We start from the raw sequence: 13,390 nt of genomic DNA on the forward strand, positions 1-13,390 counted from the left end.
TATACATATGTGCAAGAAAGAGTGACCAATAAAAGGTGTTACTTATGCGCTCCCCCATAGAACCGCAACTATCGACAGATACAAAACACCGATAGTACCATCGATAGTTCTGGCTGCTCTAGTCGCGAAAACACAGACGCAAGATAAAAGAAAAACAGACGAAGAGGGAATACGGGAAATACGCGGGAAGAGCAGCCAGAACGCCAAAATTTTCACGCGCAACGATTAACGAGAATAAACAGCGTAAGTAGCGGAAAAGTGCAGGTGAATTGCAACGCTAATTGCAGAGTGCAATGCGCCGGAAAATTTTGCATAAACTTTTTGTGAAATTTCAACTGTGTTTGTGTGAGTGTGCAGGAGCAGCGAGTTAGCGTGCGTGTGTCTGTGTGTGTGAATGCAAGTGCGCTGGTGTTGAAAAAATCTATCTCTTCGCTACGCATTTTCACCCCCCGTTTTTGCGTATTTGATCTCTCTTCCTCTTCTTCTCTATCAGCACAGCCGCCTATGCGTGCGTGCGTGTATGAGTGTGTGTGTGTGTGCGAGTGCGTTCTCTGCTTTCGTTTTTTAATTCTTTGTTTATATTTACGTATAGTTTGTTTGGGGGGCCCCGTTTTATTGTTGTTACCCGATGGCGGATGCTCTTTCCCGTTTTGATTTATCGCCCCGCCATAAAAATAGTGCCCAATTCTGATTCCGTTCCCGATTCCGAGATTCCCAAAAGCTCTCGTCGTCTGCTCCACCACACACACCGTCGTCACAGTGCCGAAATATTTATGACCAACAGCTAGCAGGCTGTCCCTTTCGAAAAACTGCAAAAGTAATGTTAAAGTATCTTTCGGATTTGCTTAATTGCGGGAAATTGTCAGGGGAATATGTGTATCAGCACTTTTATCCTAAGCAAGAATTCTTTTTAGAATTAGTTTTGTTAAGATGAAATCAGTTAAATCTTGGTTTGGGACCATAGGAAAAGCTATATTTACTAGTTTTCTTCAATTTACACACTCCCCATTGTACTAAAAAATTAAAAACATAATGATATGATCATTATTTATCCTAAAATCTCAATAGTTATTTCAATGAAATTTCTGCAAAATCGGTATGTAATAAGATATAAGATCGATCTATATATAGATAAGATAATAAGATGCTTAATCATAACTAATTTTTAGTACAGATTACTGTATATTGTTGCATATTGCACCTGTACCACAGTGATGTCTTAATTGCCCCGTCCATAAATTTGACGTAAATGGCCTGATTTAGAACGACGGGCACTTGCTGGCATAAATATCTGAGCCGCAATATTTATTTTCCATAGATTCATTCGCCTTTCCACTGGCTTTTCCGCTCGTTTGCTCTCCGAGTCTTGGGAGATTTTCCCTCGAAACAGATTTCCACCAGTTGAATTTTGGCGCCCGCGCTGATCGGTTGTGCAGTCGGGAAAATCTCGCGTTTGATCTTGTGGAGGAAAATGTGCCGTGCAAAGGCGGGTCTATTTTTAGACAACTTGCTGATTTCCACACTCGCCGCTGTGCTCTAAATCAGATTGAGAATCGATAACTGTCCAATTAATTGCACATCGTCGGGCTCTAAGGCCGTTCGACCAGAAGGGAGATATCCGGAATCTGTGGAATCGGTTATATAATCCATGTGCGACTAAAATGGCCAGCAAATTTCAGAGGAAACCATCTCCCGGCGGAGCAATGGGCATGGGAGGGGGTGCATCGAGTGTTTCCTCTACGCCGAGCAACCAGCCGAGGAAAAGGGTGAAACGCTGTTGCCGCAACTTCGTCACTTTTATGTGCACCCAGGTGGGTGTGGGCGCCCTGATCGTGATCTATGCCATCTGTGGGGCCTTCGCCTTCATGCACATCGAGCGCCAGTTCGTGGACAAGACGGCTGGCCATGTGATAGAGCTGCGCCAGAACTGCTCCCAGCAGCTGTGGAGCATCACGGAGCAGCACAACATTATCGATCGTCGGCGCTGGACGGAGGCCACGAACGAGGTCCTCAGGGAATACCAGGCGCAAATAGCCGGAGTTGTCAAACACGGCTATGTGGGCAGAAGTCCAGAGCAAATCTGGAGCTTTCCGGCTGCCCTGATGTTCTGCCTGTCGGTGATAACCATGATTGGCTACGGCAACATGGTGCCCCGAACTCCGTGGGGCAAGGGATTCACCGTGATCTATGCCACCTTTGGCATACCTCTGTACATCCTGTACTTCCTAAACATGGGCCGAGTGCTGGCCAGATCGTTTAAGTTCCTCTACCGATCCCTGCACGATTGCACCCAGGAGCACCCGCGCCTGGATCGATTGGACGCCCTTGAGGGTGGTGTGGGCATGACACGCAAAAAGGTCATTGTGCCGTCAACTGCTTGCCTGTGGGTCATATTCTTTTACGTCCTCACCGGCACCGTGATGTTTGCCAATTGGGAGAAATGGAGCTTACTGAACAGCTTTTACTTCTGCATGACCTCGCTGTGCAAGATTGGATTTGGCGACTTTGTGCCCGGCGCCTCGCTGACCACCAGTGCGGATGTGAATGCGGCGACGCACAAGTTGCAGGAGGACATTTCCGCCGATCCTGCCGAGCTGGCCCAGCTGCAGTCCGTGGCCGCCGATCAGCACTCCAAATTGGCCATCAACTTTGTCTACATGCTGCTGGGCATGGGTCTGGTGGCCATGTGTCGCAACCTGATGCGGGAAGAGGTGCGCCTAAAGGCACGCGAGATGCGCGAGGACGCCAAACTTTGCATGGAGGACACACGGCTGCGGTTCGTCGGCTGCTGCGGAAATCCTAGGGATGCGTACGAGGATGATTACTACTAGGATTAGGATAGGTTGCTAGGAAGGGTTTCAAACAACGGCGTCCCTTATTTAGATTTATATTTTAAACTAAGCTATCACTAATCCGAAATGGTTCTATTCTGTTGAAACTAAAGAAAAAGCAAGTGTATTATAAGAAGATCGTATTTAACGTTAGGGTTATAGTTCTATAACAGAAGTGGTCTGTATCATCAGTTGTTCAATTTAGAACTTTCGAAAGATATTAGGAAATTTTGACAATTTGTGGAGGTTTCCAAAATAAGCGTTTGTGTGTGAAGCTGTGAAAATGATGCTGTGATTGGTTAATCCACTACTTGCCCTGCCCACCAAGTAATACCCCATGAACCGATTCGATCCCGCAGCTCACCATTGATCAATTCCTGCAACTGCAAGAGCGGATCCGTAACTTCGAGGGCATGCTTGGCGGCGGCAGCGGGGAGCGTCTGTGCACGCCAAGCACTTCGGCCGGCCCATTCCGCATCTTTTCCGTGGCCGGATTCCAGAACCGGGCCAATGACATCGTCTACTGCCCACCGATTGTGCGCCAGCACTCGGTGCACGTGCCGGAGGACTCCACGGCCATAATTTACTTTGGTGGGGACGTGCAGGACTTCCCGGAGAGCATGGAGACGAACCGTGACAGCCGGGGCTACATGAAGTACAACCTCGAGAACTCGGCCATCCTTCTGCGCGAGGCCTTTCCCCGGTCACACATCATCGTCATCCGGCCCGTGCGGTTAGTTTTTGCATATTTTAGTAATAATTTATATGTAATTATGACCGCTTTTTCATTTACAGCATGGAGTTCAAGACATTCAGTTGCTTTGACAACTTTGTACGGGGCAACAACGCTGGAGTTCCGGATCACACGCCCATGAACCATGCCCTCCAGCACCTAGAAAAGTAAGTGCACAGTGTACAATTCAAGAAATATCTTATGAATACATTTGTTCATCCCCACAGACTGCTTCAGAATCTATCGCAGCGCCTGATCTCCATACCAGAGAACGAAATTCTGGATCAGGCCGCGCAGGCAGCGGCTGCTGCGGCGGCAGTGGCTGCTGCTGCTGCGGCCGCAGCTCTCACGCTATCCAACGCCACGGTCACCTCGGAGTCCAACTCACAATCGGCACCGGCCAACGACAGCAGCCAGGAGATGGATATTGACATACTACAGGTGCAGGAGAATATCACAGTGGACGCGGATGGTGCAGTAATATTTCCGATAGTGGGCAACGAAGTGCCAGAGGCAGTGAACAATGTGTCCGGGAATAATGGCAACATCGGTGGTGGCGGCAACGATGACAGTGTGAACAACCACCAAGAGCAAGTGAACAACCAGCAGCTCCAACAGCAGCAGCAAACGGCGGCAGCCATAAAGATGACTTCTCCCACAACGGCGTTAAATGCCACCAACAATGTGGAGCACTACAACAACGATTGTGGTACGAGGCAGGCTTCCGCCGCCTCTGCAACAACAGCCTCGGCAACGGGCACCTCCACATCAACGGCAAGCAGCGACAGCAATCCGCTGTGGTGGCGGGAGAACCTTAATCTGGACAAATCCAAGCTGGTGCTGATTGGCTTTAGCAAGGGCTGCGTCGTGCTCAATCAAGTGAGTCGCGTTTGGTTCGTTACCTAGTTGATCCACTCGCCAATGCGCCAGCTTCAATCCGTTGCAGAAGTGTCGATGAAGCGTCAAGAGTATAAATTTAAACGCTGAATCGGAATCTGAGGATTGTGGCCCATACCCCACTGACCTTACTTATCTCCATGTTTCTTTTTTGTTTATAGTTCATCTACGAGTTCCACTATCTTAAGACGCTCACGCCCGACGACAGCAGCATGTGCCGTCTTCTCTCCCGGATTTCAGACATGTACTGGCTGGATGGCGGCCACGGTGGCCAGAAGAACACATGGATCACATCCCGTAGTTTGCTGGAAACACTAACGCGGATGGGTAAGTGGAGAGAGGGAAAATGCCAAGTTGAGTTAACTAACGAGTGGGATTCTTTAAGCAGGCATGAACATCCATGTCCACCTGACGCCCTACCAGGTGCAGGATGATCGTCGACCCTGGATCAGGAAGGAGGAGAAACTGTTTACGGACATGCTGCGGAGGCTGAATGCGCCGATCACCCGGCACTTGCACTACGACAACCAGCCGGCGAATCTGATGACCCACTTCGAGGTGCTGCAGGCCTTTTGCCAGCACGTCCATGCGCTCAACCAGCAGCAACAGCAAATGCAGCAGCAGCAGGGAGTCGGCATCAGTGAGCAGTCTTCGGCGGCGGTGGCCGCCACCAACAATGGGAGCAACAATCTATTGGAAGCCGGCGAGGAGGCAAAGTGACAGCTGCAACTGCATCCGCATCACCACAGGCGTCGCTTGCATGCGATGCGCAAGGGTACCGCCGCCCTGAAGCGTCAGCAGGTGGCGCAGCTGCGCCAGCACCACCAGCAGCTGCTGGCTGCCGCTCCGGAGCTCGCGCTGGCCTCCTCATCGCGCCTGGCTGCGGCCCTGATCTCGTCGGCGGTGGCCCTGAGCGCCTCGTCCGCGAGCCTTGTAAATAGTCATCAACACAGCCATATGCAACAACAGCAGACGCAGCAGCCGCCACAGGCGCGCCATCATCACCATCCGGCAACATCACACAGGCATCACCACCACCAACACCACTCGAATCACCACTCACATCACCACTCGCACCACCATCATCATCATCATCAGTGTCGCTCGAAACGCAAACTGCAGAAATTGTATTATACGCTTTGCCGTTAGATCTGTAGCCTAACTATATCTATGTGTACTTGTACGAGAGAAAGTTTCTTAGAACCACCAGCAGCATCAGCACTTAGCTTAAGTCGAGTCACACCTACCACGTCCTATATATATATTATATGTATGTCCAGTGTTTCGTCCCCTCATTTTTTGTACATGTATTTATTTATTCCCCTTTTTTTTCGTATTTTGTAACTTTATCTTTGCTCATTGCATTTTAGTAATTCGTCCCAAACTGAAAGCAAAATCTCAGTGCAATAATATACATAATCCGAATATATATATATATATATATATATATATATATATATTTATATAGATGTGTATTTATATATATGCTGATTTAACAGACCTCTCTTATTTTATACAAACACTCCATGCTATTTATTTGTAATTGATGAAAAGATTTGTGATTTGCGCACATGATATAAACTAAACATCGTAGATCCACATCCACTGTAATCGTAGCGTGTCTCAAGCAATTTTCGTTTTAAGTACCCCAATGAATTTATACATCATCCGCACAGACGCATTAATCTAACCAGCCTAAAATCTAAATCACACACACCCACAAAGCCCTCTGATTAAGTATTACTTAGCGTACGTAAGCTAACTTTAAGTTGCAACTGGCAAAAGATGCAAGCCACAACAACAAATGTACTTTACTTAGGTTGATCCCCAGTTTCCATCGCAAACTGGGGGCAAAGTATCAAATTTTTGAGACGAGAGCCTCGATAGCAATCTGCTCGTCCAGGCATAGACGACGTAGTTTTCTCTGATTGTGCTGGGCAAGTCAAAGAAGAAGTACTCAATCCAATAAATATTGCCAATTCAGATCCGAAAAGTAATTGTAGTGGCGATGGCGCGCGTTCCTTAAACTAATTATGTACATCGATGTGGAGATCATTACCGCTTCCGCTTATCATCCAAACAAGACAAGAGAAAGCCAGCCAGCAAACCAAGAGGAAATCCAGTGAGACGCACTGTGCATATAAGGGAATAATTAATTACACACAAAATTTCGTACCTTGTAGTATTTGCAGTTCAAAATTGCTTTAGAGTTTGTCGCTGTACATTTTACGGATTAAACTGCACAAAACATTTTTAGGCAAGAAGAACCCAATTAACTAAAATTACAGACGGTCGTAGATGTAAATTGAACATTATAAATGATAACGCTGCGAATTCAAAACCAAAAAAATATCGAGCAAAAAAACAAAAGGAATTCCCAATGTAAATTCTGCTGATTTTTGTGAGTCTGGTAATAAAATGAATAAGCATATATGGATGAAATGGCAGCTTCTTGTTTTCACATGTCCCCAAAGATCTAATCTTGCAGCTGCTCCTCTGGCACCAAATTAAATATAGTTTTAAACAACTTTTACTCATTAAATCGTGAGATTCTTTGAATGTGAAAACTGGAATAGGCCACATTGTGTTTCTTGGAATTCGTTTCTTTTATTCAATCTACTTATTTTAAAATAAATTACAATTCTATTGTACTCGTACAAAAAATATCGCTTGTGATGCGCCGCCAGACAGCTTCATCCTTGAGATTGGTGTCCTGGGTGCACAGGTGGAGGAGTTGGAAGAGGAATGGGAATGGGAACGGGTTCCCGCGTGCCTACGACTACGCACAGTCGTTGGGGCACTTGGTCGCCGTGCTCCACTCATCGCTGCCGTCGCAGCAGTCGCACACGTGGTCATTGATGCGGCTGCTGGCCACGTAGATATCCAGGCCCCGGCCCGTGATGTGCCGCTTCTGGTAGCGACAGTAGAATCGCCCCTTGGCGCAGGCGTTCGTGCTGGGCTCGTCGCTGCCGTCCTCCTCACAGTCACAGTAGTTGTCGTTCAGGTGGTCGAACGGGATCTCCTTGGAGCCGTCCAGACACCGGAACTTGCCCTCGAAGTTGGGCTTGTAGGCGTCATAGTCGAAGAGCCGTGTGCCCCTAAAGGATAAAGACAACGATAAGAAATTTTTCCAAGCCAGCAACAATGCATCAAGGATACACACCTGACAATCTTGATGGGATCTTCGTGACCCGCAACCGCTGAGGTTTCACCGCCTGCCGGAGCAACTGCATCGGCGCCTCCGCCATCGAAGTCGTCCACGTCGCGCTGTTTGCTGCCCAGCGACTGCATCATCTGCTGGTGCTTGCGCTTGATCTGCTGCAGATTCCACGGAGCAGGCACTCCAGGCAGCTGGTTCAGCGAGAAGGCCTATCGTTATTGTTTACACATTAAACACCGTGCACAGGCAAATCCTTGCGAGACCCTCACCTGATACGCGATGAAGGAAATTCCGACCAAGAAGATCAGCAGCAGGAACATCTTCGACTTCTGCTTGTAGAAGGGCTTGAAGTATATATTCTCCCGCTTCACCCACGTCTTACGCATATTGTCCTTGTTTTTTCGCTCTGGCCAAGTAATGTATAAAAAATATGTTTTGTTTACGAACTAGCATTGTTTTTGTACATGCATGCGTTAGACAACACTGATGGGCTGGGGCTTAGGGTTGCCATCCATCCCGGGAAAATGTAATCAGCTACAGAGCGATTTATTTAAATTTTGTTGCTGAAGTGTAATTTTGCTTGTATAACTTTTAACAGCTTAAAAGAATAATTAATTTGTTTAAAATAAAAGCGCCAAGCACCTCAATTGCATTTCCGCTGAATCGAATTATCTTTCCATTAACAATATAATTTTTCACAGAACAATTGTTTATTGAATCATTGTATAAATAAGTAGTAAACTTTAGATCTATCGTCTCCGCTGATAGGTAAAAGTACTCTCGCCCTCCGATCACATAAGCATTTCGTTACCGGTCGATTTATTTGATTTGGCAAGGGCATGATGTAAATGCATTGGACATTTGAGCATACGTCTAGTAGAATCTGAGATTGGTTTATGAGGTGCGAGGGGAAAATAAATAAGTTCAGATGGTAGAAGGAATGGTTTTGGCAGTCTCTCGCAGGGATTAGGTGGCATTCAGGAAGCCCTCGTTCTTGTAGACCTCGATCACGTTCTCGATGATCTCCCACTGGTTCTCTCTGGTGAAGTCCTTGACCAAGGGCTTGTACCACATGGCGGATTCGTCGGACTCGTCGGTGAGCGGCACCTGGATGCCGTAGGTCTGGAGAGCGAGCGACAGGCACCCAATGGCCACATGGGTGGGCTTGAACTTGAGGATATTGGCGCTGTGGTGAAAGTCTTGCAGATACGAGGCGGCTGCCTTGGCAATGGGCACCGAGTTCCACACCTCGGTGCCCACCCAGTCTTGTAGGGTCTTCATGTAGTGTAGTAAGTACTTGTGGGCCAGATCTATGTTGAGATCGAAGCACAGGGTGCGCGTGATGAGCAGCTCGGCCTGGACAATGGCATCCCGCATCGACCAGTACTCATCGTTCAGGTCGACTGGATCATTGCCCCGGTTCAGGGTGCAGTATGCCACGTTGATGACATCGCGTATCTTGACACTTTCGTCTTCCTTGATTTTGCCAGCCAAGTACAGTGAGCCCGCGGCAATGAGCTTTGGATTCCAGAAGGTTTCTCATGAGGTGGATTCGATTTGGGGGCATTATTTACTCACGAACTCATCGTAGTCGCTGGCCTTGACCTCCCGGAAGAAACGATGGAACACTATGGCCGCACAGGCCGCCGTCAGCGGTTTCATTTTCAACTTGGCAGCGCACTCGAAGATGTACATCGGCACCACGCCGGGTTTGTTCATTTTGCTGCGGCACAGATGGCACAGATATGTATACATTGGTGGTATCTTTAGATTGGATCATCCAACTTACCGATAGTCGATGGGCTTCATGGTCTGCGCCTTGTTCAACTCCACGTGCTGCTGCATCGACATGACATCCAAAACGTTTTTCATGCTGCTACTCCTAGGCCGAACTGAATGAAAGGATGGAGGTGGGTGGATTTAAGCGATTTCGTTGACACTCGAGGAGCAAGATAAAAGCAATTGGACTGGTTGGGGAAATGGTTGTGAACTGAGACCACCGAAAAGTCGAAAGGCGACAAACCGGTTTGATTGGACTGCAGCGCTGTAATGGGAGATATGGTATCATATGCAGGGCGATCGGGAAAACTAACGGGCCGAAAGGTAAGTCAGCTGTTCGATTGGGATCCAATAAAACGGTGCCTGATTTGTTTGTCTCGGAACCTCCAATGGTGTTTTCAAAAATAGTACCTACAACTACGGGCCAAACAGCTGTTCAAATACACAGTGTTGATAAAGTATAATACTTCCGTTTCAAAGGGTTATACATGATAATCAACCCTTATAAATAATTACCAGAAATCGTTGATCCATAGATTTACATTTATATTCAAATTTATTTACCTTCACGTGTCAGATTTGAAAGTCAGCTAAATAAATTAATCGTTGCTCAACACTAGGTCTCAAGCCAAAGTGCACTGAACAAAATAAAATTAGTCACATGTACATTTTTATAGATGGTGTTTTCATTGAAAATTATTATAATTTAATAAATGCCAACTGTATACTAAGTATTTTCAGCTAATTTTTACACCTATACACTTATTTGTTTTTTAATTTAAATATATAAAATGCAATTTCAAAATTATTATTTTGCACTATCGCCGATAGTGCGATAATCGCACATCGATAACACTCGATACACACACCTCCATCGCCAGCTGTTCCGCCTGCGCCCCCCGCGCACATCAACACCCGTAATAAGTATATTATCATTGCGAATACCAAGTGCAACAGCAGTTCCCCAGTCAGCCAAAGAGGCAAATGTATCGCCAGCAGCGGAAGATGGATCAATAGAGCGCGAGTCTGCAACCCCCGACCACTAATTGGATTCCCTCGGGCGCCCTGCCCACCAGGAAACGGATATCGTCGACCAGCTCGGCTCAGAAAATCACTTGCGAGATACACAACAAAGAGGCGAAAAGAGAAGCATGAAGGCTAGCAAGACACGGGCTGTGCGCTTAACCAGTTTGACGGAAGACGTGGCCGCCGTTCCGGAGGATGCACCATTCCGGGCACGCCTGCACGTCCTCTTCGCCCAGATCGAGCGGGAGTTCGAGCAGTTGTATCTGGAGAACCAGGCCCGTGAGTAGCATATATGTACATACAATACACAACCTAATCAACTTAATAATCAGAAAATAATTTTAAAAACTTTAATATTTATTGCTTACATATGTTATAGTGCAGGAGAAGCTGGATATAGCCACCGCCACCAAGGAGTCATTGATTCCACCCGATGCCAGATCCGCAGCAGGAGGTTCAATGAGCACTCAGGCCTCATCCGCAGCGTTGGCCACGCCTCCCACCCAGACGGATGAGGTAGCGGGCAGCTTCCTGGCTGCCGCATCCAGCACACACAAGAGCTTGAAGGCCAAACTAAGCAGCGCTACCGGCGGCAGCAAAGCCAAGGCCAGCAACAAGATCAAGGCCCAGACCAGCCGCATCGTGTCCAGCTTCAAGGCGCCCACAGTGGTCAGCACAGTGGTGCGAGAATTCGGCGGCCACAAGGATGGCATCTGGCAGGTGGCCGCCAAGGCGGGACAACCCATCATTGGCACCGCCTCCGCCGATCACACGGCCTGCATCTGGGGCGTGGAGAGCGCCAGGTGCCTGTTGCAGTACCAAGGGCACGCCGGCTCCGTAAACTCCATCAAGTTCCATCAGCAGCGAGATCTCGTGCTCACCGGCAGCGGTGATGGAACTGCCCATATCTGGCAGGCGGCCGTCAACTGGGAAGTGCCCAAGTTAGTAACTTTGCAATATATTTTATAGTAGATTAATATTTGTTGCATGATTTTCAGGAAGGGCCATTCATCAGAGGAGGAACTGGACGACAGTGATGAGCAAGTGGAAGATCGCGATCGTGTAGACACCTTGCGCACTCCGCTCTGCGAGTTCACAGGCCCCGGCGGTCATCTTTCAGTGGTAGTGGCCGCCGATTGGCTCTCTTCGATGGATCAGATCATCACGGGCAGCTGGGATCGGACTGCCATTCTGTGGGACGTAGAGACAGGCTTGCCACTGCAGCCGCTCACTGGGCACGACCACGAGCTTACCCACGTGTCGGCACATCCCACTCAGCGCCTGGTGGTCACCGCTTCCAGGGACACCACGTTCCGTCTGTGGGACTTTCGAGACGCAATCCCAGCTGTCTCCGTCTTCCAAGGGCACACGGAAACGGTTACGTCCAGTGTGTTCGCACGCGACGACAAGGTGGTGTCCGGATCAGATGATCGCACAATCAAGGTCTGGGAGCTGCGCAACATGCGATCCGCTCTGGCCACCATCCGAACGGATTCATCGGTCAATCGTTTGGCGGTCTCCACTGGTGGAATTATCGGCATACCGCATGACAATCGGCAGATCCGGCTGTTCGATTTGAACGGGCAGAGAGTCGCCCGATTGCCACGGACCAGTCGGCAGGGCCACCGACGGATGGTGTCGTCTGTAGCGTGGGCGGAGGAGCCGCTGCTGGATTGCGACCTCTTCTCCTGTGGCTTCGATCGCCGCGTTTTTGGCTGGTCCATCGTTCTTCCGAAGGACAATTGAAGGCGGCTGAAGCGGAGAGCTGCTGCACCAAAGGAATGAGAGGCGCAGCTCTGCGAAATCCGAAACATCTCTCGAACAAAGAAGCATCCGCATTGCGATGCCCACATACTTACATATATGTAATCGTTTATCATAGATCAAGTATTATGCAGACATTGTTCAGGATGTTCTACTATCTAGTTGTCGCCCACTGAGTGTAATTATCGTTGCTTTTTGCCAAATAGTCGTGGCATAGCGTGCTGCACGAACTACATATTATCATTGTTATAGCATACATATATGCGTTGGGACTGGGCTAAAGGCTTCGGAGTGCAGAGCTTCCGATTTCCAGATCCGATTTTATCTGTGTTTTACTACCATAATACATATTATAGACGTCTAAGGCATTAACGCTTTAGCCAACATGAATAAACATAATCAAGCACCCGATTCGTCGCTGGGTATATCCTAAAACTGACCTTTAAATTTGAAGTGCATTTTAGTGGAGTATATATTTTTTGGTTTCCTTTATATACATTTTCATACTTATTAACTAGGGCAAAGCATTCGTAACGATTAATACATATATATAGTCCATCGCCTATTTGGTGGCTACTAATTTCGAATAGAATGGCATTGGCATTGGCTCACAGGTGAGCGAACTTTAGCACCAGCAGGCCAACGAGTATGCCCACCTCGAGGATGATGATCAGAATCAATATGATTTTGTTGTAGAGCACCTCCCTGCTCAACTTCCGGATGATGACCCTCGACTTGGACAGATCCTGATCGGCGTCTTCCAGGCGGCGCGTGGTGCGCAGCAGCGACTCCCTCTGCTCGCCCAGTTCCCCGAGCACCTGTTGATGCGTAAGCCAGCATTAGTAAGCCCTGTTAATGGCCAGTTTCCGGGTAATTACCTCCGCCCCCATGTTCTCCGTTTCGATGGCAATCTGGTTGGATCGCTGGATACTGTCCGTCGTCCGCTGCAGCACGTCGTAGGTGCTGGCCGCGAGCTGCGCCTGCTCCTGGTCGCTGCCGCTGGGCAGCTGGCTATAGCCGGCGTAGGACATAATTTGGTAACAGCTTTTAAAAAATTAAATGCGATGCAGTGGGAATATCAAAACAAAACAAAGGCAAAGTGTGGCCGTATTGAGCGATGCAGTGAAGGCACCATTTGTTATGGTACTAACGCGTTATCCGTGGAGCCACCTGTTAACACTTTATGCACTTTACAGCACT

The 13,390-nt window shown here is 48.2% G+C and overlaps 7 protein-coding genes across 10 annotated transcripts; 4 read left to right on the top strand and 3 right to left on the bottom strand.

Annotated features, from left to right (window-relative positions):
* The first annotated feature begins 112 nt into the window (after window positions 1-112).
* Window positions 113-5,207, top strand: LOC6613755 (UPF0565 protein C2orf69 homolog). 2 transcript variants are annotated; one of them, XM_032722530.1, is made up of 6 exons: window positions 113-243; window positions 3,191-3,564; window positions 3,627-3,731; window positions 3,792-4,443; window positions 4,623-4,788; window positions 4,847-5,207. In XM_032722530.1, exons 2-6 carry the CDS (start codon window positions 3,245-3,247, stop codon window positions 5,179-5,181), a joined length of 1,578 nt encoding a protein of 525 aa, XP_032578421.1. In that variant the 5' UTR covers window positions 113-243; window positions 3,191-3,244; the 3' UTR covers window positions 5,182-5,207. The 2 variants fall into 2 exon arrangements, with proteins under 2 accessions (XP_032578421.1, XP_002038224.2); XM_002038188.2 differs by having other exon boundaries at window positions 4,850-5,207.
* LOC6613754 (potassium channel subfamily K member 2) lies at window positions 264-3,184 on the top strand. The gene has a single exon (XM_002038187.2). The coding sequence runs from the start codon at window positions 1,662-1,664 to the stop codon at window positions 2,829-2,831; it is 1,170 nt and encodes a 389-aa protein (XP_002038223.1). The 5' UTR covers window positions 264-1,661; the 3' UTR covers window positions 2,832-3,184.
* Window positions 5,205-6,894, top strand: LOC6613756 (midnolin homolog). Its single transcript, XM_032722536.1, has one exon. It carries the CDS (start codon window positions 5,227-5,229, stop codon window positions 5,608-5,610), a length of 384 nt encoding a protein of 127 aa, XP_032578427.1. The 5' UTR covers window positions 5,205-5,226; the 3' UTR covers window positions 5,611-6,894.
* Window positions 6,895-7,048: 154 nt separating this feature from the next.
* Window positions 7,049-8,098, bottom strand: LOC6613757 (glucosidase 2 subunit beta). Of its 2 annotated transcripts, none has more exons than XM_032722534.1 (3): window positions 7,891-8,098; window positions 7,625-7,812; window positions 7,049-7,559 (listed from the first exon to the last, which is right to left on the bottom strand). In XM_032722534.1, exons 1-3 carry the CDS (start codon window positions 8,005-8,007, stop codon window positions 7,241-7,243), a joined length of 624 nt encoding a protein of 207 aa, XP_032578425.1. In that variant the 5' UTR covers window positions 8,008-8,098; the 3' UTR covers window positions 7,049-7,240. The 2 variants fall into 2 exon arrangements, with proteins under 2 accessions (XP_032578425.1, XP_002038226.2); XM_002038190.2 differs by having other exon boundaries at window positions 7,625-7,830; window positions 7,891-8,096.
* A 325-nt stretch (window positions 8,099-8,423) lies between these two features.
* LOC116801652 (cyclin-Q) lies at window positions 8,424-9,982 on the bottom strand. Of its 2 annotated transcripts, none has more exons than XM_032722533.1 (4): window positions 9,965-9,982; window positions 9,411-9,513; window positions 9,200-9,344; window positions 8,424-9,139 (listed from the first exon to the last, which is right to left on the bottom strand). In XM_032722533.1, exons 2-4 carry the CDS (start codon window positions 9,491-9,493, stop codon window positions 8,588-8,590), a joined length of 780 nt encoding a protein of 259 aa, XP_032578424.1. In that variant the 5' UTR covers window positions 9,494-9,513; window positions 9,965-9,982; the 3' UTR covers window positions 8,424-8,587. The 2 variants fall into 2 exon arrangements, with proteins under 2 accessions (XP_032578424.1, XP_032578423.1); XM_032722532.1 differs by lacking the exon at window positions 9,965-9,982 and adding an exon at window positions 9,715-9,803.
* A 309-nt stretch (window positions 9,983-10,291) lies between these two features.
* LOC6613759 (WD repeat-containing protein 37) lies at window positions 10,292-12,629 on the top strand. Its single transcript, XM_032722531.1, has 3 exons — window positions 10,292-10,705; window positions 10,806-11,367; window positions 11,425-12,629. The coding sequence occupies exons 1-3, from the start codon at window positions 10,552-10,554 to the stop codon at window positions 12,170-12,172; spliced, it is 1,464 nt and encodes a 487-aa protein (XP_032578422.1). The 5' UTR covers window positions 10,292-10,551; the 3' UTR covers window positions 12,173-12,629.
* A 15-nt stretch (window positions 12,630-12,644) lies between these two features.
* On the bottom strand, window positions 12,645-13,388 carry LOC6613758 (vesicle transport through interaction with t-SNAREs homolog 1A). The gene is made up of 2 exons (XM_032722537.1): window positions 13,069-13,388; window positions 12,645-13,008 (listed from the first exon to the last, which is right to left on the bottom strand). Exons 1-2 carry the CDS (start codon window positions 13,219-13,221, stop codon window positions 12,799-12,801), a joined length of 363 nt encoding a protein of 120 aa, XP_032578428.1. The 5' UTR covers window positions 13,222-13,388; the 3' UTR covers window positions 12,645-12,798.
* Window positions 13,389-13,390: the final 2 nt, after the last annotated feature.

This window comes from Drosophila sechellia, chromosome 3R (assembly GCF_004382195.2).
Source record: "Drosophila sechellia strain sech25 chromosome 3R, ASM438219v1, whole genome shotgun sequence".
Taxonomy (NCBI): domain Eukaryota; kingdom Metazoa; phylum Arthropoda; class Insecta; order Diptera; family Drosophilidae; genus Drosophila; species Drosophila sechellia.

Bases quoted from the DNA above. Each gene is read 5' to 3' on its own strand.
- LOC6613754 (XM_002038187.2), top strand. From the start codon at position 1,662: ATGGCCAGCAAATTTCAGAGGAAACCATCTCCCGGCGGAGCAATGGGC.
- LOC6613755 (XM_032722530.1), top strand. From the start codon at position 3,245: ATGCTTGGCGGCGGCAGCGGGGAGCGTCTGTGCACGCCAAGCACTTCG. The intron at 4,444-4,622 runs GTGAGTCGCGTT...TTTTGTTTATAG, and splicing joins GCTGCGTCGTGCTCAATCAA to TTCATCTACGAGTTCCACTA. The intron at 4,789-4,846 runs GTAAGTGGAGAG...GGATTCTTTAAG, and splicing joins GGAAACACTAACGCGGATGG to CAGGCATGAACATCCATGTC.
- LOC6613756 (XM_032722536.1), top strand. From the start codon at position 5,227: ATGCGCAAGGGTACCGCCGCCCTGAAGCGTCAGCAGGTGGCGCAGCTG.
- LOC6613757 (XM_002038190.2), bottom strand. From the start codon at position 8,007: ATGCGTAAGACGTGGGTGAAGCGGGAGAATATATACTTCAAGCCCTTC. The intron at 7,831-7,890 runs GTGAGGGTCTCG...CAATAACGATAG, and splicing joins TTTCCTTCATCGCGTATCAG to GCCTTCTCGCTGAACCAGCT. The intron at 7,560-7,624 runs GTGTGTATCCTT...TTTATCCTTTAG, and splicing joins GATCCCATCAAGATTGTCAG to GGGCACACGGCTCTTCGACT.
- LOC116801652 (XM_032722533.1), bottom strand. From the start codon at position 9,493: ATGAAAAACGTTTTGGATGTCATGTCGATGCAGCAGCACGTGGAGTTG. The intron at 9,345-9,410 runs GTAAGTTGGATG...TCTGTGCCGCAG, and splicing joins ATGAAGCCCATCGACTATCG to CAAAATGAACAAACCCGGCG. The intron at 9,140-9,199 runs GTGAGTAAATAA...TGGAATCCAAAG, and splicing joins CCAGCGACTACGATGAGTTC to CTCATTGCCGCGGGCTCACT.
- LOC6613759 (XM_032722531.1), top strand. From the start codon at position 10,552: ATGAAGGCTAGCAAGACACGGGCTGTGCGCTTAACCAGTTTGACGGAA. The intron at 10,706-10,805 runs GTGAGTAGCATA...CATATGTTATAG, and splicing joins GTATCTGGAGAACCAGGCCC to TGCAGGAGAAGCTGGATATA. The intron at 11,368-11,424 runs GTTAGTAACTTT...CATGATTTTCAG, and splicing joins GTCAACTGGGAAGTGCCCAA to GAAGGGCCATTCATCAGAGG.
- LOC6613758 (XM_032722537.1), bottom strand. From the start codon at position 13,221: ATGTCCTACGCCGGCTATAGCCAGCTGCCCAGCGGCAGCGACCAGGAG. The intron at 13,009-13,068 runs GTAATTACCCGG...ACGCATCAACAG, and splicing joins CGGAGAACATGGGGGCGGAG to GTGCTCGGGGAACTGGGCGA.